Raw genomic sequence first — 25,010 nt, 5'->3', positions numbered from 1 at the left:
AATGGGGGAGGATTTGGGGTTCTCTTTTATCACCCTTTCCAATGTTCCCCCTTCATCTGCAACATGTAGTAATGTCAGGACTTGGGGTCAAAACAAGAGTGAGTATTACTTGCTCTGGCCACATACATATGGCTCACGGGGGAGCCCCACAGAGTGGGAACGTTCTCCTGTTTCCATTACCCGTCATTGTGTGTGGGTGGCTCACAGTTCTGTTTCAGCCCCATGTTCCACCCCTGCCTTCCATGACACCTCGTCCTTCCTGGGCTTCCTGGGGCGCCTATGGAACAGACAGGTCAGACAGGTGCTCTGCAGGCACCTGGGGATTAGCTTCTCCCCGCTGACATGGCTGTTAACACACCTCCCCTTCCTCTCCCCCCTGAAAAATGTGTTCAATTCCCTTACCTGCTCTTTGCTCATTCCCTTGACTTTATTTTATAGGAGGGAAAGAAGAGAAATTGTGCTGCATTTAATTAAATGTGAGAATATAGTCTCTTTTGAAATTTTTCAACATTTAGCGAAGGCTCCATTTTTTCCTCAGCACTGCGCTAATCATTTGATCTTCACCCAAATCTCGAGAGACCCAAATCTCCTCTTTTAATATCGGTTAGTTGTAGAAAATTCAAACAATGCTGAAATAGAGAAGACAAAAATCACAGAGTTACATAGAAGTCGTGCCAGTTCAAACATCGCTTTATTTGCTTCTAATCTCTTTAGGCTTATTCTGTGGTCTCAGGTAGTTGTAAGCGCTCCATGATGTTACTCTTTTGCTTTCAACGAATAGAACATCCTGTGTATATTTCCAAATTATTATAGATCTCTCTAAATCATGTATTCACGTATGCATATGCTCGTTCATACATGTATATTCATTCATTCATTCATTCATTCATTCATTCATTCATTCCCCTGTCACGATGCTTCCCATCTGATGAGGAGGAAGCAGGTAAAGGCAGGTTGGTGTCAATTAGCAATGGTTTCTGCACTCTTTGACCAGGTAGACATGCTGCCCTTCACTAACTTGTTCCTCTGTTTTTGGACATTTGATTGTTTATGACGCTTCCCCAGTACAGAAGTGCTGCCTGAATCCCTGAGTACATAAAGCTCTTCCCAACATCTAGGTTACCTCCCAGGGGCACATTCTCCAAAGCACCATTATTGGGTTTGACAACTCTGTATTTTAAGACTCCAGGTTTGTGTTGTCACATTGGTCTCCAACAGCTGTTCCTAGTGGCACCCTCGCAGGCAGTGAGTTCATTTCCGTTTCTGAATGTCAGAGGCGTACTGTGCGATACGAACAAATCAGAGCATGTCTGCCCTCAGGTGACGAGAGTGCTTCCACTCTGGTTTCGTGATCATTTGTATTCCTGGGACTTGAAGGCCCCAGCCAAGAAGGAAAAGGACGTAGAATTTCACTTCCCCCTTCACGCATGCAGGCTGTGGATCTGAGCGGAGCTTTCCAAGGCAGAATGACATGTCACAGTATTTTTAAACAAGTGTGATTTTGACAAGTGTGATTTGGAAGCAGGATGGATGTCAGAGCTGGCATTCCATCTGTGCTTAGAGTTCCCAAATTGGAATTAGGAGTCCGGGTGTGTTCCTTTGGTGGGAATCAGGGGGAGAGCACAATTCTGCCTCCATGGTATTGAGATGCCAACGTGATTCTGATAGGGATTGTGTGTGTGTGAGTGTGTGTGTACGCGCGCACGTGCACACATGCGTGCACACACCATGTATGTATAAAATGCTCATCTTTATGCACTTTCTGTTCTGGGAGAAAAGGAAATACTTATTAAACACCAAATATTTTACAAATCACTTAACGCTCGTGAGAAATTTAGATGGTATTTAGTTCTGTCTTTCAAATAAGGGAGCGGAGGGTCAGAGAGGTTAAATGAACACCTGGGATTTGAGCCCCAGTGCATCTGGCCCCTCTCTGAGCTAGATAAGAATGTCTGGTTGGTTTGAGTTTCTGGAAAGGGTGACAGAGATAGACTTCCAGTCCTAGACTTGCCTGGATGTCTAATGCTTGGCCTTTTTTCTTGTGATGAGTCTGTGTATTTAACCACCCAATCAAAGCCTCTTTGAAGAGGGGCTTCTGAGACACTGATTGGTCAGTGGGGGTGGTGTGAAGGTGAAGGAGGGCTTCTGAACTCTCACATATCTGTCTGTGGTGCATACCATGTACTAGAGCACTTTCTTTATGTTGTCCCAGGGAGTTTTCGAACACACGAGCTGGTTTGAAGATGGCAGGAGTTTGTCAATGGGCCAAGTTTCAGAAAGCCTTTCCTTCATAGAGAGTGGTTTGTGTGTGCAAAGGCCCAGGGGCATGAAACAGCCCGGGGCACTCAGACACCGGAGAGGTTTCCATACAGTGGGTGTGTGGCCATCAGTGAAGTGAGATGGATGAGAGAAACCTGTGCTTGAGTGTGAGCTGGCAGGAGACTTTGTACAACGCTTGGCCCTCGAACTTTGTAGGATCACTTGGGGATGGGCGAGGAACCAAGTGGCAGCGAGCTCTAGGGTGGGCAAGTTAGAAAAATGTGTGAAGGAAAAACAGCTCATCATTCACTTCAGTGTGGTTCAGTTCTTGGGTGATGGATTCTGAGTTTTCACTTACGTTCCAGAAGAGGTGCTGGGCTGCGTGTTGGAGGTCTTGAGTGCAAAGAGAGGAGCCTGACTTTGGGTCAGGAGAAAGGCACAGAAAGTCAGAATTGAAGGAGATGAACCACTTACCACAGAGGGGGTTCAAGAGGGCTCCCCCCAGATTCACTGCAGACAGGCAGGGCAAATGCCACAGGTGCACTGTGGCCACACTGGGTCATAAAGAAGGATTGAGCATCTGTCAGATACCAAGGTGGGAATAGAAAGCACCCTGGGCAAGGGGGGTGCATGAAGAGAAGGCCAGGGTGAGCACTGGCCCCGCATATGCAGGGAAATACAAGTCCTTCAGGATCCTGGGACCAGCAAGGGGCAGGGAGAGGCTGGATGGGTGACAGGGGCCAAGAAATAGAGTGCTTTGGGTCCCACACATCCCTGAAGGTCTTTACACTGTTGCACAGTGAGCTTTAAAACTGTCCAAAGATCCTCCCTTGGGGCTGTGAGTGCGATGCATTGGCAGATGGACAAGCTTGATTTTGGAAAAATGGGGACAGTTGTGTCATCTCTGTATAGAGCACCATTTTACTCTTTGGGGAAAAAAATATACATTATAAAAAACAAAAACAAGTGGAACACTAAAGCTGTCTTTATAACAGAAAAATGTCCATTGTTTTTAAAAGACCCACAACAACCCATCCTGAGAGGATGCTTGGGGTTAGCAGGAATCGTCTGCTCAGACATCGGAGCCTGCTGTAGGGGGGCCTCTCTCTCCCCCTCTCCTGCATGCCCAAACACGGAGTACTGGGGTTGCAATCCAGAGGAAAACACAGACTATGAGGGTTTGGAGATCTGTATCTGCATTCTAAGCTCGTGCCACCTGAGACACTTGGAAATGCCCCTTAGAAAATGCCAGCCCTTGAGTGCGAGGCCCCCCGTGAGCAGCAGGTGCAGAGGGCTGTGAGTGGCCCTGCGGCCAGGAGGGTGCGAGGTGGTGCTGAGAAACAGGCCTCCTTCCCGTGGGCCCTGCCCAGCTTTCCAGCGCATCTCGTCCCCACCTGCTAGAGCTCAGGGACAGCCGAGAGCCTGAAGTTCAGGTGATGGGAGTGGCGGCACGAACCATCTTTTGGGCTGGGCTTTGTCTGCCTTGCCTCTGTCCTTTCCCATTGCCGTGCCAGCGGGCTGGTGGAATTCAGTTGATAATTTCTACAGATGTTTTCCATTAAGCCAGAGAGTGGTGTGATCCCAAAAAATGTCCGTGCTGGCCGGGAGCGTGCACATCGTCTAATTGAGGGAAACAACGGGACACGGCACAGCCTCAGGCTTTGAAGTCCGTCCACCCAGCTTCCAGTCCTATTCCCGTGCTCACCCACTGATGTCTGGGACCGTATTTCGCAGACTTGTGCTGCCTCCGCTTGCCTCTTTGAAATGGGGATGATGGTAGAAAATAAGACAGACGAATCTAGGAGGCTCATGTTGCAGAATAAGTAAAGGACGATGTTCCACACAGAACCTGATAAAGTGAGTATTTAAGAAATGTCAGTGATAATTCACAAGTCCAAACCCATCTTTTCATGGAAGAGGAAACAGAGAGAGGGCAGAGAGAGAACATGGCTCTACTAAGTCACAGCCATTAATAGCTCAATGGGAAAAGCTATAAAATTACACACACACACACACACACACACACACACATAAATATGTACAGAGAGATTACATATATGTTATATATAATATATATTATATATATAGGGAGGGTGGTGGGAGGGAGGGAGGCAGGGAGTGCATGCAGGGGGAGGGACAGATGGAGAGAGAATCTCAAGCAGACTCCCTGATGAGCAGGGAGCCCGATGCAGGGCTCGATCCCATGACCCTGAGATCATGACCTGAGCTGAAATCGAGAGTCAGATGCTCAACTGACTGAGCCACCCAGGTGCCCCTCTTTTAAAAATTCCTGAGTATTAGGATATCATGTCAATCACTGTGCTAAGTGCTTTCCCTACTTTAACCCTCACAACTGCCCTATGGGTTGTTTATGATTATGCCCATTTCCCAGATTTGGAAGCCAAGGATCAGAGAAGTCCAAGGTCACACAGTTAGTAAACAATAGAGCTTGGGTTCAAACCCAATCCGAATTCAAACACAGTCTCCCCCCTGCATGTGCTCACTGTTGCCGGTTGAGTTTCCCGGGAATCAGACTCTGAAGGGGTTTGGTGTGCAGGTCCTTGTTTAGGGAATGGTACCCGCAGGGGTGGGAGGGGGAAAGGGAAGGCACAGAACTGGCCAGAGGAGAAGGTAAGCTACAATGTGGTCTCAGCTGCCCTTTCAGGGCTGCTGGGATGACCTTTAGAATGTCTGTGCCCTCACATTGGTCACACGTTGATGTGAGCACGACCTTCTGGAGGGGTCAGCAGCACCGCAACGGCAGGGCAGACCGGCTCGTTCCTGATGGCACAGCGTGCACCGCAGGGGGGCAGACTGTAATAGCCTCATAGGGGGCAACCTGAGGACCCAGCAGGGGCCACTAAAGACTACAGGTGCATTGCCGCCTTCCCACTGAGCCTCGAGACTAGTGACATCATAACCCAGACAAGGGCGAATTCTTAATCCTTTTGGTCTTCAGGCTGAAAAGGCCCAGGTGAGCAGGCGCCCACTCCAAAAGCTTATATGTAAAACGCGCATCTCCTTTCCAAATATGCAGTTTGTGCGTGTGCACGGCCTGTCAAAGGAGCTCACGGCTCAATGAGTAGTAACTCCATGAGAACAGCTGTCTGGGGTTGGGTCCCATCTCCCAGGAACCAGCTCCCGTGTCTGAGCAGGGCGTGGAGCCGGGACACCCTCTGGCACAGGACCGTGCTGCCCCAGCAAGTGCTATCTGCAGGGACGAGAATGCTGTGGGCACAGCCCCTCCTGGACCCCTAGCAGCCCCTCCTGGACCTCTCCTCTGAGACTCAGGGGCCGAGAAACACAAGGGCACGGCTGGCGAAATGGGAACACAACCATGGCAGGTGGAAGGAAAACAGAAAAGGTGCATCCTAGGGCACGTCTATGGGGTCCGTTCGCCTTCCGCTCTGAGCTAACATCACCTCTGACTCTCCACCCCTCACCCAGCTTTGCTGTCTACTGTCAAATCTTCTCACCTGTTTACTTCTCGAATATTTGTCTGCCCTTCCTCCAGAAGGGAAAATGCACAGGGCTGAGGCTTCATCTGTCTTATTTGCCACTGTAGTCTCAGCTCCCAGAAGTTTGCCTGGTACCTAGTTAGCACTCAGGAGGTATTTACTGAATGAATAAGTGTACTACTTCTTGCTTGCTAGGTTTCGTGCTCCCAGAAACTGAATTTGGAACTTGTGGGTTGATCTTTCACACAAAGCCTAGTGTCTGGTCTACAGTAGATGCTCAATATTATTTCATTTATAATTGTTAGATTGAATATGTGTGTACTCCGTCTGCTCTAGGTTACTTAAAGCTAATAGTGATTCAATTAATGTTTGTTGGAAGAAGGAATAAAGGGTGGTAGAGTGTTGGAAGCCACCAAGAGAGGGGAGCCCTTCCTTGGCCGCTCCTTAGATGTATGATCTTGACCAATTTAAAGAACTTTTTGAGTCTCAGCAGCCTCACCTGTAAAATGGAGATGAGGATGCCTACTTCTAAGAGGTGTTATGAGGCTTCTAAGAGATATTACATGTAAAATTGCTTTATCCAGTGTCTGCTGAAGGTTGACTTTGTTGAAATAGCTAACTTAGGTCAAGCATGGCCAGTTTGAAGGGATCCCTTTCACAGGCAATATTTATGATGCTGCCCTATGATTGTACAGTGTACAACCTGTGCAGCTGTCCATAGTGAGCTTGGGAGGCACTTAATTAATGTTTGCTGAAGGACTGGGTCTTGAACCCTTGTTAGATCTTAGGGGATGTTGAAGTCTTAGGATTTTCCTCAGAAACTTCCTCCTCAGATAGAACCAGTTTTGTATCTCACCCATCAAGGATTCGCTCAATCAAATTTAAGAGCGATAAAGCCAAGAGGAAAATAGGCCAACTAGGAACTGCCTTTTGGGTTTGGTCGTTTTGGCTTTAGCTTTAAAGATTTTTCTCAGATCTCTTGCTAAGCTATAGGAGGTATTTTTTTAGCCTGGAATCAATCAGATACCACGTGATTAAAAAAATGAATCCAGTGGAAACTGTGAGGTGGAGGGAACTGACTTTTGGTTTCACCCGATTTTCTCTCCCTTCCTATTCCTGGCCTTCAGCCCACTCTGGGAAACTCATAACTTCATGCTCCTCAGCACCATGCCTCCCCTCTGGAATGTCCATCCCACCTCCAAATCAGCCTTGATTAGCTAACCCAGATGGAGTAGAAGCACCTTGCTTATTTACTGTTTCATTTCCTAGTGCCCTGCTAGGGAACTCTTGTGAAACCTAATGGAGTTAACAAAATAATTCAAACTAAGGTGAACACGATTGATATTATGTCAATATGATATTTTTTACAAGAGGTTTCACATTTTAACAAGTGACTAAATCAGAAAACTTTTATTTCTCAGATCATTTATCAAGTATTTGGTGGGAATATTATAGACAGGTTGCCTTTCCTAGAGCCCCTCACTCACTCTATGTAGCTGACTATAAATTAAATCATCCCTGAATGCAATCCATCGACAGTGGCACATTTCCTTTAGTTTCATGGATTATAATAATATTAACTGTTGATTAAAAATACCAATACTGGGTTATAAGTGGCTAATGTCATATAAAGTTTTGTTTCGTTTTAATGATCCTTTGGTCATTCCTCATTTATTCTTCCCCACTGTTGGGTCTCTGCTGAATTCCCTGACCTCCTTGGAGGAACTGGATTTGATTTATAATGGAAGCAGTCACCTTCCCTCCCGTTTGTGCAAAGTCTAGGAGGTGAGAGGGCCCAGCTCAAGAGCCAGGAGCAACCGAGGGAAGGTCTCAGTATGGATGAGGCATCTGGCATCATGGGGGGGACAGTGGGGGATGAGCGGGGGATGGGGTCAGAGGATGGAAGGAAAAGGCATCGTTGGTCTTGTCGTGATGGAGACTGAAGGGATGAGCTCCCCGCCACTGGAGTATTGAAGCATGTTGCAGATGCCCTTGCTGTGTGAGGAGGTGGCTTAAGGGTCCTCTAAGTTTCCCTTTGAGTTTTCTATTTTTGTGATTCTAGCAATTGGCTTAGTTATGCTTTAAGGTGTGGCTTTTGTTTTTCTGTTTTTGCGATAACTTACGCACAGGCAGTAGGTTTTTGGCAGAAGTTTATAGAAGTAGAAGCAGTGAAGCAGAGAAACCTTGGCTTTGGGTGAATCTGGGTTTCAATTCTAGTTCTGTTCTTAGTCTGTATGACCCAGTGCGAGTCACGCCACTGCTCTGAGCCTGACTGTCCTGAAGGCAGATTTCTTAAGGTCCCTGCATCCTCAGGTGACTGTGAGATTTGGATGAAGTCACGGCAGGAAGTGCTCAGTGCAATGCCTGACACACACAGTAGGTACCTGATAATGGTGACAGCCACAGCTGCCCTTCCTGCCATGGTCCCTGGAGGCGAGGGGGGCAGAGGGTCTGAGTGCGGTCTCAGGAGTCTGACTTCCTGGGTCCACAGCAGCTGTGTGACCTGGTCCATGAGAGGTCAGGCTAGCCTCTGCCTGATGCTCTTGTTAAGCATCCCAAGACGGACCTCTGCGTTATTGGAATTATTTTGCTCGGCTCATATTGGTTCTCCATATGCATTTGTGTCCCTGCATTTCTACGGTGGACTCAGAACCCAGAATCACACACAATGACCTCGAGAAAGCGGAGTTTACACACTCTCAGAAAACCGTATAATTGTACCGTCTTCCAGATTGCCTTGGTATCGTGGGGAGGATTTGAAAGGGTCTACTTGATACAAGTCAAACTTCTTAGAGAGAAGTCAGATGTAACCTGAGCCTTTGAATTTTCAGTAGGAATTTTGCTCGTGATGAACTTAGTCATTTGTTAGGAGGATACAAAGGGAGTATGGCTTCAAGTCCGGTGTGTATGTGTATGTCTTCTTCTTAGTTAGAAATTTTGTCCAGCAGTGTCTTTGAAGTGAGTGGTATAGAAGATGATTACTCACCAACCCACAGCTCATAACCTCAACAGATGCTGGACCATTTTAGATGTCTCTGGAAATCTCTGCCCGTGAAGTTCATACCACTAAAGGGAACCACTTTATGTTTGAAGTTGAATCAGGAGGAGAAAGGGGTAGCTGTGGGGACTGGGAGGGGTCAGTCTTGGTCAAGTCTTTGGTTTGCCAGCCATGAGCTTTGACCGTGGCCATGTCATTCACCACCTCTGAGCTTCAGTTCAGTCCCTTGAAAAATAGTAATATTAATACAACCAAAGCACATAGTGATTAAATCTTACAGAGGAAATGAAAGTCTTATGAGCTGGGATGTACCATATACAAATGAGATAATATTAAACTGATGGACCATTATTTGTTTCCTAGGTGATTAATTGATCTACTCAACTAATTATTTATTGAGGTCTTGTGGTATGTGAGTGATTATAGTATTCATCTTTATAAAGAAAGAATTGGTATCCTATTTCTTCTTTATTAATTAATGAACTTCATTAATTAATTCATTTATACACATTTATGAATTAAGCAGTTCATGCAAAATCATGATATTATCATTCCTGCCTAGCACATGGAACACTTAAATGCCACTTACAACTATATTACTACTTCTATTGTTCATAGTTTTATATACTATTATGATAGGTCTTGGAGAAGCAATGAAAACAGAGGCAGAGTTTTTGATCTCCAGGAGCTAATAACTTAATAGAGAGATAGAAAACAAGAAAATTGCAATGTTGTGTGTTTGTAGAAGAGTAGATATATTAGTGGGACAAGTTGGTGGTGGTGAGGTAGGAGTCTTAGAAGGATTTACATAGGAAGAGACATCTGTATTGTGTCTTAAAGGATGGTAGGTGTTCATTATATGAATACACCGACTTCATTTTGTAAGTGCATGTTGAACAAAAGGAGTAGTGAACAAAGTCCTATAACATAGAGTGATTTGCTAGACTGCCAGATGTGTTTAGGGTAGTAGGGAGAAGTGGGTGAGAGATGTGGCTGAGGAGGTAGGTAAGGGAGGCAGCAGACAGATTGGGAGGAACCTTGGAAGCCCTATTTTTGCTAGAAATTCAGATGGGATGTGTTACCCCAGGGAGAGTAGCCACTTACAATGGTAGAGTCTGAAATTTAGACTTGAAGGAACATTTATTTTAACTTTCTTTCTATAACATTCTTACTAGATGGACATTCAGTCTACTTGAACACAAGTTGCAGGCAGTATTTGGCATTTCAGGTTGGGCAGTCCCATGGGTAGTGGTGCTAGTGTCTGAGACAGAATATGTAAGAAGAGAACTGGTTGAAGACTGTGGGTGAGGATGGAAGTAAGAGTAAGCCTTCAGTTTTCCACCTGCTGAGTTTGGGATGCCTTGTGGTATCTTAGATAGGGGTCCAGTAAACATGGACTGTCTCAGCATGGGGCTTGGGTGAAGCTTCTGGCCCAGAGATAATGTGATGAGCATCAATGTGTCAGTATTTTAAGTCGGGGGAGAGTGAGATCACTCGTGGGGAGTGTATTGGATATAAGCAGTAAAGGTCAAGGACAAACCCCTGGGGAACAGCAGCATTGAAAGGAAGAGCAGAAGAGAAGCCAGAGGAGCAGGAGGAGGGTATTAGGGATGCTGGTGGTGTGGCATGTGATGGAGACCAGGGGAGGGAGACGTGACCAGCAATTTCAAGGAAGATGGGGAAGGACCGCAGACACCCATTGAGTTAGTCAAGGAAAGCACTCTGCAAATGTAGTGGGATGGTGCGGGAAAGAGCTATAGAGTAGTGATTTGAGAAAGTGGAAATTACAAACTTTTCCCAAGTATGTTGGCTCTGAAGAAATAGAATGAAATTGATAGCTAAGAAAGAAAGGTGGCAAATTTGCTGGTAAACACCATTTTAGGTAACGAGGCACCCCTGAAGATGTATTGAAGCAGAATCCCCCTCCATAATGCCAGACTTTGCCTATATTTGCAGGGAAATCAACACCTGAGATCCAACCCCCGAGTTAAAAAACCATGGGTTAGAGTAACATGTTGTTTTCGGGGGGCATTTGAGTATGTTTCTACGCTAAGACTAAAGTGTCAGTGTCCAGGGATAGGCCAAAGGCAGAGGATGGATGGGAGTGAGGCTGGGCTGGGGGTGTCAGTGATTATCGGTGCCCCTGAGGGGGTGAGAAAGAGCCAGTTATAGAGCACAGGTGGGGGAACCAGCTCCCACAACCATCCTTTCTCCATTTAGGAGGAAGAGAGAGAGAAAGGTGGGGTGGTTCATAGTAAGCAGAGAGGGGGACACAGAGTTGAGGCTGATGCTGATGACAGTCTTCTTTTCTCTGGGAGGCAAGAAAGGGGTCAGACACCTGCTGAGCCTGGAGGGAGCAGTAAGCACCAGGGATGCTGGTTGTAGAGACCGGAAGGAGGCAAGGACTAAGATGTCAAGGAGTTGAGAGTTCAGGTGAGGCTGGGGATCCAGATATTGGGAAGGTGCCAATCTGTGGAAAAGTCTCTAGTTGTGCTCAGCTGATCAAGCCAAGCTGCAAAGAAAGCAGTTCCTTGGATTAATCCAGGTGGGAGGAGAGAAAGTTAAGGAGAGTGGCAAAAGGAATGTTGATAAGATGGACCAATGGGTGCCTGGCTTACGTTAGACCAGTAAAAAGGATAACGTGATGGGGGGAAGAGAGTAGAATACCAGGGAAAGTTAGGAGCTGGTTTAGGTGGGATCAAGTGTGAAAAACCAAGACTTAAATGGCATGGCGTTCAGCATCATGGTGGGATTAGGATGTGACTGTGGAAGTTCTTGGCTGTTATGAGTAGACATAAATGTCTCCAGAACCAAAAGGTCAGGAAGCTGAGAGCAGAGTGATGAGTGGGTCATTGGCTTTCCTAGTACATGATAAGGTCACCCAAGATTTTAGCAAGAGTTGGGGTGGAAATGATAATTGTGAGCTGAAAATTATAGAAAAGAATTTGAAGAATGTGGGAGGATGACCAGGCATCCGCAGTTGAGGGCAGTTAATGAGGAAGGCTAGAAGTTTCCATAGTCAGGAGGTTGTGACCTAAAGCAGGGGAAGGAGGCATTATGGCCATGGTAAGGGCCCTTATTTCCAGGACATGTCATTAAGGAGGGGAAAGGCAGGGTCAAGGGTCAGCTGTGACAGCAGTGACGTAATATGAGGGCTCTGGGAGCAGCAGGAGGCTGGATCTGGAGCGGGATAAGTTCACATGGATGTGGAGAAGACAGACGGGCTTATGTTCTGCTCTTGGATTGGAGGCTTACCTTGTACTTTTGGATAGTTCATAGTTGCCAGGTTTTCATTCTACCAAATAAGAACAAATTTTAGAAAACAAGGCAAATGAATCATCACCATTGTGTAAAAGGACGTTAACATGCCAAGTTAGGAAGCACAACTATCAGCACGTCAAAAAAGCACTCTGTTTTGCCTTCCAGATGGCATCTCCCAGAGTAGTACTCATCTTTGGAAAAAGCACAAAACTCCCCATCAAGTAGCCTGTTGCAATTGGGATTCCCAGAACGTAGACCCCACACCCCAGTGCATCATGCCACGTGCAGTTGGAACCCATGACCCTGCTAGACCAGCACTGGCAAGCCGTAGCCTGCAGCCTGTTTTTGTAGGACCTGTGAGCTGAGAAGGGCCGCAGACATTTTCAAAGGATTCTATAAAATTATGTGAAGAAGAATGTAACAGAGAACAAATTAGGGGCACCGGGGGTGGGGGGCTCCATCGTTTAAGCATCTGCCTTCAGCTCAGGTCATTATTCCAAGGTCCCAGAATCGAGCCTGGTGTTGGGGGTGGGGGGCCCCTGCTCCGTGGGGAGCCTGCTTCTCCCTCTCCCCCTGCTTGTGCTCTCTCACTCACTCTCTCTCTCAAATAAATAAAATCTTTACTAAAACTCAGAGAACAAATGCAGCCAGAGAAGCCTAAAATATTTATGATCTGGCCTCTAACTGAAAAATCTTGCTGGCCCCTGCCCTGGCCTGAAGATTTGTTGTCTTCTCTGTGCTTTATCCCAAGTCCCTGAATTACTTCAGTGGGTCTTTTCTGGTCCTCCTGGGCCACATGCCAGCATCTAGGGCCCACTGTGTGTGCGTCTTGACCAGGGAGATGAGGGGGTGGAAACAGTCACATCAAGACTACTGATGCTCATAATTTAGTTGAAAATGCCCTATTTTAGAAGCGATAGCATAGATGCCTCATGCATGGAGCAGCATGGCCCAGAGGCAGGAGCTCTGGCTTTGGGGCTGAGACACAGGGTGTCACCTCTTCAATAAATGTCATTGAACACTTCCTGTGCGAACATCCATTTACAGGGACTGATCCGTTCAGCACTTATCCTTTGTCGAGGGCCCACGGACTTTCTCATGCCCTGACACACGTCAGTGATGTGTGGTGAGAGGGGAGAGGACCAGCCCTAGTGGCCTCTATCCCTATCCCTAACGCCCCCTAAAACCTAGAAGCATCAGTAGCAGACTACGACCCTGAGACATGGGTGACATAACTGTTCTAATACATGGATTAAGACAAGAGAACTTTTAAAACTTGGAGTGTACAGGTGCCTGGGTGGCTTAGTCAGTTGAGCATCTGCCTTTGGCTCAGGTCATGATTTCAATGTCCCGGGATGGAGCCCCATGTCCAACTCCCTACTCAGTGGAGAGTCTGCTTCTCCCTCTCTCCTCCTCTCCCTCCACTCTTCCTCCCGCTCAGCTCTCTCTGTCTCTCATTCACTCTCTCAAATAAAATAAAACCTTAAAAAACAACAACAACAACGAAACTGAGAGGGTAATTTACCCGAAGCCAGACTTGGCAGTAGGCAAGAGCAAGAACCAGCCAGGCCAGGTGCTTCCAGAATGACCCCTCTTCAAAGAATGGGGTGACACCTCTCTGGTTCACCTCTGTGAACACGGCTGTTTGTGGAGGAGATAAGACAGCAGAGCAGCACATTGCACTGCGTCTAATAAATAGGAAATGCTTAATATTCACATTAGCCATTGGAACGTGTATGTCTTTACATGGTAAGAGTTATCATCAGGATTGGCATTTCCATGTCAGAACATGAGACTGAGTCACAGCAGGCTCTTGGCGAATCAGGGAAAGGATGTTTTTACTGACTATTCACTCACTGTAAGTCTGTTAGGGTGGTCAGAGCAAAATGCCACTAACTGAGAAGTCCAAGATCAAGGTGTTGGCATGTGGCTTCTTTGGAGGCCTATAAGGGATGCCTCTATTCTAGAACCATCTCCGTGGCTTGTAGACAGCCGTCTTCTCCCGGTGTCTTCACGTTGTCTTCCATGTATGTGCCGCTCTGGGTCCAGATGTCCCCCTTTGTCTAAGGAGACCAGTCGTTTTGGATCAGGGACCATTCTAATGATCTCACTTGAACTTGATTGCCTCTGCAAAGACCCTATCTCCGAATAAGGTCAAATTCTAAACACCTGGGGGTTAGGACCTCAAAGTACATATCATGAGGGGACATACTTCAGCCCACAGGACACACTGTCATCTGTCTACTAAGCTCTGAAGATGCAAAGGGAATAAGGCGTGCTTAGTTGGAGAACTTAAAAATGGGTATTTGGAGGCTGAACAGAAGTAAATATGTCTCTAGGTACTTTTTTTAGGGTTATAAGTACCAAAAGAGGCCTGGTAGGGTCTGCTGTAAATGTAAGGCATTTTTTCTGAAGAAACGCTAGACCAACAGGCAGGTCTGCTCCCATTTTCATCTTTCAGATTATAATCTATTATCAAAAGAACATCTGGGGTTTTTTTGTGGGTGTTAGCAAGGGCAGAACAGCACAGTATGACACAGTTCTCATTTCAAAGACCATGTCTGATGAGAAATCAGGATGTCTGACTGTTAGTCCTGTCCCATAACGACAGCACACGGGATCTTCCGACCAGTGGGTACTTGTGACCATGAACCTGTGGAAGCAGGATCAGGGCGTCTGTTAGAGTTTTCTTACATTCAAGGTCGAGGCAGCTTGCTAGTGCCTGAAAACACTCTTTGAGCAGGTGCTCTAAAGGCTTCCAGCATGGGTGTTTTGTCCCAGCCAGCCAGCCTGGGCATGGAAGCCGCCTCCAGTGTTCCTCGTGCTCTCTCCGTATTCTGCACCGAGCACTTGGATAAGTGCAGAGGAGCTGAAAGGAATACTTTTTGGTTCTGTTTGCAAGAGAAATAGGAAGAACCCTGTGGGCTTTGGGATGCTTTATAGATTGTGCTCATTATTAGCTTTATGTTTGGTGATTCTTAAGAAAATTATAAGATCTTTTCAACTTAAAAAAAAAAATGGGTCTGTGATTCTTTGAATGTTGGAGAGGCATTGCCACTGGTTTGACATTTCTGCACTTTGATGTGCTTTAGAAATACCACAAAGCACTTCCCCGGTTTTCAAGTGAGAAAAGGGAGGGCCAAAGCGGGAAGTTACACCCAGATACCCTGTCCCTTCTGTAGTGGCATAGATCTGCCGTTGTGTGTGTGGGGGGGGGGGGGGGCTGGGGGTCAGGCTGAGGTTAAAGCTATTTTTAATGGTTGAAACGTCTCTAAGTCTTGAAGTCAAAATCAGCATTTCCTCCTTTAATTGGTATCTGGAGAGAAAGACAGGAAGACAGGAAGGAGGACATGAAGGAAGGAAGGAATGGGAGGAAGGAAGAAAAAAGAAAAAGGGTGAAACATGATTTGTCCATGTATTTGAAAATACCTAGTCTAGTGATTTTGGTTTTACTTAGTCTACATTAAAAGGAAATACAAGGGCACCTGGGTGGCTCAGTGGGTTAAGCCTCTGCCTTCACCTCAGGTCATGATCTCAGGGTCCTGGGATCGAGCCCCATATCGGGCTTCCTGCCCAGCAGGGAGCCTGCTTTCCCCATCTCTCTGTCTGCCTCTCTTCCTAATTGTAATCCCTCCTGCTGTCAAATAGATAAATATATTTAAAAAAAAAAAAAAGAAATAGTGTTTTCTGGAAAGAAGCTGAAGTACCTCGATATTCCCAGAGGCTGGACTATGCCAAGGTCGCAGTCCACGCTGCCCCAGAATCACGGAGGGGCCCACCCACCACCACGCTGCCACCTGGTTCTCTGCACCCTCCGCCTTCCATCCGCTCTGCCATTCCCCGCTCTCCGCAGCTCTGTGGTCAGCAGTGGACTTTAGGGCCATACAGCTGAGCTGGAGTCAAATGTCGTTTTGCTGCCTCTAAGCTGTGTGGCCTTGGGCATGTCACTGGCCTTCTCTGGGACTCACTTTTCTCTTCTATAAAATAGGGATGATGTCACTCGTCTCAGTGAAGTATTCTAAGATGGACTCAGGTCATCCCGAATTTCTAAGTGCTTAGTGTCCCTCCCACTAGATGGTGGCATGTGGGGCTGGTCTGTGCCATCAAGGAGGACAGAGACTGCATGACATTCCCTTCGGGGCCACCATGCCCCGTGTGCTAATGGATCAACAGGGTAACTCACCTCCAGGCCTTAGGATGTGGTGGTGAGCCATCCCAGACTCATGTCGTCTTTATAGTACAGAAAAGCTGCCCAGACTCTTGCCCACCACAGTGCCAGGTGCAGGTCGAGGCTGGGAGAGAGCATTTGCTGCTGGGAAGGATCTGATCTGTCTGACACCACCTCACTGAGGAGGTCCCAGGCTATCCTGAGACAGAGGAGAATCAGCACAGCCCTGACTGCTCCCCTGGGACTGCGAGGAATGCCTCTGTGACCTTCCCTGTGGCTCCGTGTCCCTATCTGACATGGTCTGGGTGAGAGTGGGGAGGACTCAGGTCTACCCGGAAAGTTGGGGGTGTGGTGCAGCTGGATGCTCCGTGGACCTTTCCTGCCCTCCTGCTCTCCCCACCATTTGCCTGTTTCCCCAAGGACGGTGGGCAGTGAGGGCTACATTCTGATTACGAGGGGACCCCAGTGTGACTGTGGCCTGAGAGGGGCGAGACTGGCTGGAGGGAGGCCCGTGTGGGTCTCAGTTACTGGAGTGTCAGTAGATAAGAATGGAATTGGCAAGGCCAGAATCTGGAAGGGAAAGTGATGGTTCTTGAAGTGGCCAAGCCGGCAGAAGGGACGGGACAAGGTGAGGCCATAGGAGGGTAGGATTTCTAGGTAGGATGCTGGCGGGGAGGGGAGGCATATCCTGAGGAGAAAGAACACAGTGTGGGGGTAAAAAGTAGGATCAAGGGTGGTAAGGGTTTCATTTTGGGTTGAGCTCATAAAAACTTTGTTGCTGTATTCAGCAGCAGGTCAGCTGTGGAAACTGAGGCCCAGCAACTGGTCAGGCAGGCACAGGGCCCAGTTTCACTGTGCCTATGAACGGACCAAGGGGCCAGGGGGCCAGAGGGCAGAGGATGAGGGGCATGTGGGCAGGCAGCAAGGTGACCTGGGACTGAGGGGAAGCCAGGATCTGGCAGAAGTCAGGACATCGCTGGCTCTTGTACCACTTAGGGAGCCCGCTGCCCTGGTTCTTGTGTCAGGCTCAGCCCTCTGTAGTTCTGGGAAGAGAGGGACCAAAATGCAGCGAGAAGCCCTAGCTCGACCCACAGGCTGTGTGAGTGGCTCCGTCCACTAAGCTTCCCGGCCCCGTGCCTGCCGGGTCCCGGATCACGACCACACCGGGAGGAGGATCTCATGTTAGCCCCATTTTGCTGATGAGGAAATGGAAGCTCAGAGAGAAGGAGAGGGTTGCTCACAGTCACCGAGCTATGGGATGGGGAGCTGGGATAAAGGCAAGGAAGCCGGCGGTTTCACTGCCTATGACTCACGGCCTACGCTCCGAGCCAGCCATGCCTCAGATCTCTGTGTTATGTTCACTTGTCCTCTGGTCTCTGGCAACTTCAGGGCCAAGCCCCTGACCCCTGCATTCTCCCCTACCCGGGAGTGCCTCCTGGGGAGGTTCGCAGGGGGGCTGCAGGGCCTAGCACAGCTCCAGAGCATGCGCTTGGCACTGCCGGGCGGCGGAGTCCTAGGGACCCTGGGAGGCATCCGTTCTTACCAGGTTCACAATCATTTTAGAGGGACCAGCCACCCCTTCTCCTCGGGTCACTTCTCCCTCATGCTCCCCTTGTTCCCTGCTCTGGAGGAAAGGACAAGTTTCCTGAGGCCTGACTCAAAGGGGTTCAAAGTAAAGGGCCTGAAGAGCTCATTTATGCCGTGGTGTCAGGGAGCACGTGTCATTCACTGGGAGCCATTGTGTGTATTAGAGATGGAGAGCAAGGGCCATGTTTGACACAAAGACGTGATTTTTTAAAGAATCGGGTTTCTCAGAGTAGTTAAGGAATTTGCCCAAGGACACACAGCATCAGGCTGAGTGAGGTCTGAGCGCAGAACGGTCTCTTTTCATGAGCTCAAGCTATTTCTCCGTCACTTATGGCCAAACTGAAATAACAGAACCAAGGGAATATTTCAGAGACTGTGTCAGGCAATTGTCCTCCCCTTGGTTGTGTGTCAGAGTCACCTAAAATGGGAATAAGGAGCCCAGAGGCCTCGGCTTGTCAATGTGGGGACAGTGCCTGGGGTCTGGAATTTGTACCAAATTCTTTGAGTGACTCTGATAATCACCGGAGGTTGAGAATTACTCATGGGAAGTAGGAAGGATCCTCAACTTTTTAGTTAATTAGTTCATTTTTCCAGGCTCCCCGCCCCCCATTTTTTTCTCTCGGGTATGGAGCCTGGAATGTAGAAGTTGTTGAGTAAAAGAGCAAATACAGAACTAAACTGGTTACAACAGAGAACTGCCTGGCCAGAGCCCCCAAGGCAGGTCACTGACATCTGCCACCTAGATCAGGCCCCATTTCCAAAGTAGCCACACGGAGAGGAGCCGGCCTTTCTGCCCCATCTGCGAGTCACACTGAGTCAGTTGGGATCCTGTTAGAAAATGAACACACGTAAATACATAGCTTTCCTTCCTGCCAACAATAACTCTTTTAAAAATATAATAGGAAAAAAATTCCATTCCATTCTTCGTGACAACAAACACGAGACATGATAAAATCTAAAATCTTTTTCTCAAGTTAATTTTTAAGTTTAAGGACATTCCAATTAATATCCCAAAGGAGCTTTTATAAAACTTGATAAGATGGCTTTGAATTTCAGCTGGTAAAATAAATAAACAAAAATAGCCAAGGAATATTTTATAAAAAGAAATAACATGGGAAGACTTTTACCATTTGCTGGTAAAACGTATTCCACAGTGACTAGTTTAAGCAGTGTGAGAGTCGAGCTAGAATTCATACAGATACGAATGAAAAACACAAGGTTGGGACACCTGGGTGGCTTAGTTGATTAAGTGTCTGCCTTCAGCTCAGGTCATGATCCCTGGGGTCCTTGGATTGAACCCCATGTCGGGCTCCCTGCTCCTGGGGAGCCTGCTTCTCCCTCTGTCCTTCCCCTGCTCCTGCTCTTTCTCTCTCTCTCTCTCTCTCTCAAATAAATAATAAATGAAACCTTTTAAAAAAAGAAAAAGAAAAACACAAGTTTGACAAAATTCATTTATATATAAGTACTTAATATATGATGAACATGGCATTTTAAATGCAGTGTGAGAGGATTTTTGTAAAGTAAGTGATGCTGGCATTGCAATCTATAGACTATATTTTAAGCGGAAGAAACAAAATGAACACAGAAGAATATGGCCCAGAGGACACCCTCTGGGCATGCTGAAAGCAGCTCCCCCAGCGGTCATTGACAGAGACGGGCTGGCCTTGTAGTAAAGCGTGGTTTCTGAAGCCGAAGGAACTGGGCTCATGCCCAGGCAGCCCTTATATCAGCTAAGCCCTTCGGGGGTGTTCCTGGATCCCGTGAATGTTAAATGCAATGGTATTGCCCGTTTCTTGGCAAATCGTAAACTCCCACAAAATGCTCCCGAGCTGCCCAGCTCTCAGGCTTCACCAGAGTTTTACATGCACCAAGAACGAGCTCTTGGAATTTGCATGAGAGGCATGAACCCCAGATGTTGGATTCTGCACAAACAGCCATGGCTCGTCCCAGGGTTGCTGCCAGCTGGGGGAAGGGGACAGGGAGAGAGTGTGACAAAGACTTGGCTCCAGGCCCTGGGATGGCGACAGACAAGCTAACTCTCACTTTGGAGACAAAATTCACCCTTCAATTATAGCGCTTCCCCTCAGACATCAAGCTAAGCACGGAGTGCAGCCAAGGCTTCCATTTTAAGACCATAATTGGCAACTTTGGTCCTAAAACCCCGTCATGTGTCTTCTGTGAAATTGCAGTGTCCCCACAATCTAAAAATATGCAGCGCAGTTTGGTCATGCTGCAGAAATGTCGCTTGAACTGACCATAAGAATAGTAACGCGTGGAGGATACTGAAGATAATGAAGGCCCAGCGTCTGCTGGAGGGGAGCCAGGGTGCGAGGTCGGAAAAGACGTGGCCCTGGATTCTGAGGACACAGTTCCAGGACAAGTATGGGGCTTCTCCTACTCGGGCTGAGGCCGCCAGCTCGCTGGCAACGTTATTTGGCACCTTCCTTGGATTAAACCTTTTTTTTCTTTCTTGTTTCTTTATTTTTTTTACATAATTTTTTTTAATTTTTGAAAGATCTTATTTGTTTGTTTGTTTGTTTATTTGAGACTTTATTTATTTATGATAAAGAGAGACAGCCAGAAAGGGGGAAAAGCACAGGAGAGCTAGAGAAGGAGAAACAGGCTCCCCACAGAGCAGGGAGTCCGACATAGGGCTCCATCCCAGGACCCTGGTATCATGATCTGAGCCGAAGGCAGATACTTAACTGACTGAGCCACCCAGTGGCGGGCCTGCATTCCTTCCTTCCTTCCTTCCTTCCTTCCTTCCTTCCTTCCTTCCTTCCTCCCTCCCTCCCCTCCCTTCCTTTCCTCCTCTTCCTTCCTTCCTTCCTTCCTTTCCTCCTCCTCCTCCTCACCCCCGCCCCCCCCCTCCCCCGCTTCTTCTTAAGAAGAAAAAGGCGTGGTTCTAGTTTCTTTTGCTACTTTATTTACCATTCTAATTTTAGTGCTCTGGGCGTCAAAGGCGGGTTTGAAATAAAAATGACAGCCTTCCCTATATAGCTAAGAGCATGGTACTGTCCAACCTTTTCCTACCTGAGGAGAATTTTCCAGAAAGGGTGCTCAGCTATTTAGGAAGCTCAGTGGTGACAGAGGCAGCATCAACTTGGAGCCAAGAGGTCTGGTTGTCTCTGGCTCGGTCACAGTCAGTTCTGTGTTCTTAGAAAGCCACGTGAAGCTCCCCTAGCTTCTGAAGTCTTACTTCCCAGACCCCACCACTCCTGAGGAGCTCAGAGCTCCCTCCCTGGGGATATGCGCTCCTGACAGGTTTGCCCCTGGGAACCCTGAGGCAGTGGAGTAACACCCTTAAAGCACTTAGCTGATAAGCGAAGCACTTTGTAAACTGTAAAGTGCGGCATCTACACTTACACAGTTTGCCCTGCTGTTCTGTTAGCACAAATGCTCACAAATATTTATTACAAGGATACCCTGTTGTGGCCTTCTGAAAAAAATCAAAAATAGGAAAAGTAGAGAAACACCTGGATTTTTCTCCATGAACTCTCAATGACGTGCCCACTGAAGGGATCTTGAGAATGCTAGAATCAGGAGATTCGAGGCCGGGAGGCAGCATTTTGCCAACTTTCATGCTCTTTGTGGCCAGAAGAAAGCAACCCATCCACCTAGAGCCGCAGCCCCCCCTCTGAGTGGAAGCTCAAGGTCCCTGTTCAGGGTCCCCTCTGTCCTCACAGGGACACTGGTGCCCTGCCAGGACTCTGTACCTGCGCCAAGACATCTGTCTGGCAGCTGCACCTGGACATCCCTCCCTGTTAGTGAACAGGTGTACAGATCATGGGAGGCAGCCCCATGGAGCCAGGAGGGCATGGGCTCTGTGCATGCAAAGACCCAGTTTCATTCCTGTTCCACCCCCCAACAACGGCAGTCCTTGGAGCAAGCTTCGTTTTGTTTGTTTGTTTGTTTGTTCATTTTTAAGATTTTTATTTATTTATTTGACAGACAGAAACCACAAGTAGGCAGAGAGGCAGGCAGAAAGGGAGAGAGGAGGAAGCAGTCTCGCCGCCCAGCAGAGAGCCCGATGCTCGGCTTGATCCCAGGACCCCAAGATCATAACCCAAGCCCAGGGCAGAAGCTTCAACCCACTGAGCCACACAGGCACCCCCATTTTGTTTGTTTTTAAAGAGGATGTCTTAGCAGCTGTTTTCCAGGAAACAAACTCAGTGATGGAGATTTGCATGCAGGAAATCTCAGGCGTGGGGCTGGGGCTTGTGGGAGCAGCACCTGTAAGGAAGTAAGGGGGCAAGAAAGAGCGGGGGTGGGCGGGGGGGGGGGGGGGGAAGTAGAGCTTCCACGCCAACTGAACACCATAGCCCTGCAAATCCCATGGTGAGCTCTGGAGCTGGGCTGGCCCTGCAGGGTTGTCCCATCTTGAGGCAGGGGCTGGGACTTTGCATGCCCACGTGGACCAGTGTTTGGACACAGGCTGACCCTGGGAGGGGAGGCAGCTTGCCTGGACCACAGGCAGTTCCTCGAGGGGACTCCACTGTGAGCCTCTAGACAGCAGCTTCCCAACACAGGGGAAATGAGAGGCCAGATCCCGAAAGGCGGCCCGGACAGCACACCGCAGCATCCGTTATGGGGGACAACGATCTTTTCTCCCTCTGAGGGCTGGGGGACAATTTGATGACATGGTGTCTGGGAAGCCCCACATGCAGCACCACACAACAACACAGATACATCTGCAATCATCACTGTCACTTAGCTTCATTCTGATGACTGCCTCGTAACACTGGGTTACCATGCTGGCCTTACTGTGTTTCCTTCTCTCCTGTTCTGCTGTGAGCTGCTGCATAGAAACAGCTATGCTTTTTTTTTTTTTTTTTTTTAAACCTTTGTATTCATAGGCTTGAGCACAGATCTTGGCTCATAAAATACTCTTAATAAATCACTGTAGAATGGGAGTATGGATCAAGGAATGGCCTGGGGCTGCCAAAAACCATGTGTGACTGACGTCCCCTGCTCTCTCTCCTAGTCACTCTGGGCTCATGGCAGTCCCTGGCCCCCTCTGCAGCAGTTCTTGACCCATCCATCAGGACCTTTGATGTTGCCCACATCAGCGCTGCCGCCACCAGCAACTTCTCTGATGCCAGAGACTTCTGTTTGTTGGGTAAGAGGAGTTTCCCATGGCTCACACACCCTCAGGCAGGTAGCTGATTGTGATGGGGTCTCACAGAGTGCTGCTCACGCTCGTGATCTCAGAAACCCATGGGAGACTCCAAGATGACCTGGAGTCCTGGGGAAGGAAGGGATGAGCCTGGGGACAAGACCCGGGGTGAGCCTTCCTCTGCCGTCTGCTCATCCCCCTGCAGGGGCAGCCCATAGTCAAGGTTTCCAAGGGGAAAACCCAGCCAGAAAGGGAGCAATGTTGAGCCATGTCAGAAGACAGATGACAGGAAGGATCTAGGGGACTAGTCTGAGACAGAGGAGATGAGCAGAAGTGATGACAACTGTCCTCCAATTATAGGTGGGCCATCATGGCAAGGAAGAAATATAGTTGTCCTGGCCAGGCTCTTGAGGCAAAGCTAAGACCTAAAGGTAAAACTCAAATTTCAAGAGTCTTTCTCAGGGAAATATAAAGGAGCTTCTAATAGACAAAGCTGTTCACAAATGCAGACGTCGTGTAGGGGTTTTCCGGTCACTAGCATTTAAACGGAAGTTAAATAATAACTTGATAGAGATATTCTACAAAGATTTTAATTTCTGCAAGAGCCTGAGATTGGATAACATTCATACTCTTCTAATTCTTTGATTCCATGAATCACTTCACCTACAAAGTTAGACAGAGATATGCACGTCTAACAAAAAGTCATATATGGATGTACAGGTTGTGCACAGCACAACTTTGGATGCTTCAAAAGCACAGAAAGAGCTATGAATAAGTCTTTTACACAGTTCACAGCTTGCCCAAGTGAATGAGTCAACACCAGCTTCACAGCAGTTCCTAGGTCTGAAAATCCTGAATGCCATGAATAAATTATCTAGTGCACGACCTGGTACACATGGGAAAGGATGTAATCCCTGGTGGGAAATAGTGGGTATGATGGGGGAACTGGAAAGGGAGATGAAGCTGAAGAAGAAGGCAAGGGCTGGAGCATGGAGAGCCTTGTTTGGTATGACTTAATCTAAGGCTAATGAGGAGCCATGGAATTGCTTCAAACAAAGGAATGGTAAGAGCATATTTGTGAATTAAGTAAACCATCAAAAACCTGATTTTTGTGTGGAAAATAGATTGATGGGAGAGTTAGGTTCCCCCAATGACAATTCTAGTCCTAGCCCCTGGTACAGTGCTAGGGATGTATCATAGGTACTCCAACGAGTAAATAAGTGATTGCATAGATGGATGGGTGCATGCATGGATAGATGAATGCGTGGATGGAAAGATGGATGCATTGTTGGATAGATGGATGTATGGCTGGATAGATGAGTGCATGGATATATGGATGGATAAATGGATGGATGGATGGATGGATGGATGGATGGATGGATGGATGGTTAACTAGGTGGATGGAGACATGAATGGATGGATGCATGAGTGGATAGATGAGTACATGGATATATGGATGGATAAATGGATGGATGGATGGATGGATGGATGGATGGATGCATGGATGGTTAACTAGGTGGATGGAGACATGGATGGATGGATGCATGGGTGGATAGATGGGAGGACACATAATTGGATGGGTGGGTACATGGATACATGATTAGATGGATAGATTGATGGATGCATGACTAGATGGGTGGATGGACTGATGGATAAATAGACGATGCATGATGGGATAGATGCATGGCTGAGATGTCATCTCTGAAGCCCAAGCCTCACTCCTCTTATTCTGTAGAATGTTCCCGTCACCCGGCCTGCCTCGTCACCACTCTGCAGACCCGACCTGGTGCTGTGAGGTGTGTATTCTATGCTGACGCCCGGATCTGCACACATAGCCTGCAGGCCCAGAACTGCCGACTTCTGCTCCGTGAGGAGGCCACCCACATCTACCGAAAGCTGAGTGAGTCCCAACCTATGCCTTTGCGGCTCTTCCTGGGTATAATAGCTGGGAGGGACTGTCCAAGTGCGTGATGACTTGTGGGCAATGGATTTTGAGGTTCTCTAGAAAAAATTGGCCAAAGTTATCTTGGACCAGGTGGCATTCATTTGGGAGGAACTGAAGGAAGGTGAAAACCCTGCTTCTAAGCTAGAGCTTCTCTGGCCACCTTTATTCATTTATTGGAGTTATGGAAGCCATTTGGCCTTTGAATTCTTAGTAAAATA

General features: G+C 47.7%; 1 protein-coding gene across 1 annotated transcript in view; it reads left to right on the top strand.

The window, feature by feature from the left end:
- Positions 1 to 25,010, top strand: part of TG (thyroglobulin) — a 236,675-nt gene that overhangs the window by 99,349 nt on the left and 112,316 nt on the right. The window contains exons 37-38 of the mRNA XM_032873495.1: positions 22,716 to 22,850; positions 24,583 to 24,747. Coding sequence (XP_032729386.1) covers positions 22,716 to 22,850; positions 24,583 to 24,747 — 300 coding nt within the window. The remainder of the gene's footprint in view (positions 1 to 22,715; positions 22,851 to 24,582; positions 24,748 to 25,010) is intronic.

This window comes from Lontra canadensis, unplaced genomic scaffold (genome assembly GCF_010015895.1).
Source record: "Lontra canadensis isolate GAN:19392208 unplaced genomic scaffold, GSC_riverotter_1.0 scaffold49, whole genome shotgun sequence".
NCBI classification, from domain to species: domain Eukaryota; kingdom Metazoa; phylum Chordata; class Mammalia; order Carnivora; family Mustelidae; genus Lontra; species Lontra canadensis.
This window is presented reverse-complemented; position numbering and strand designations above follow the sequence as displayed.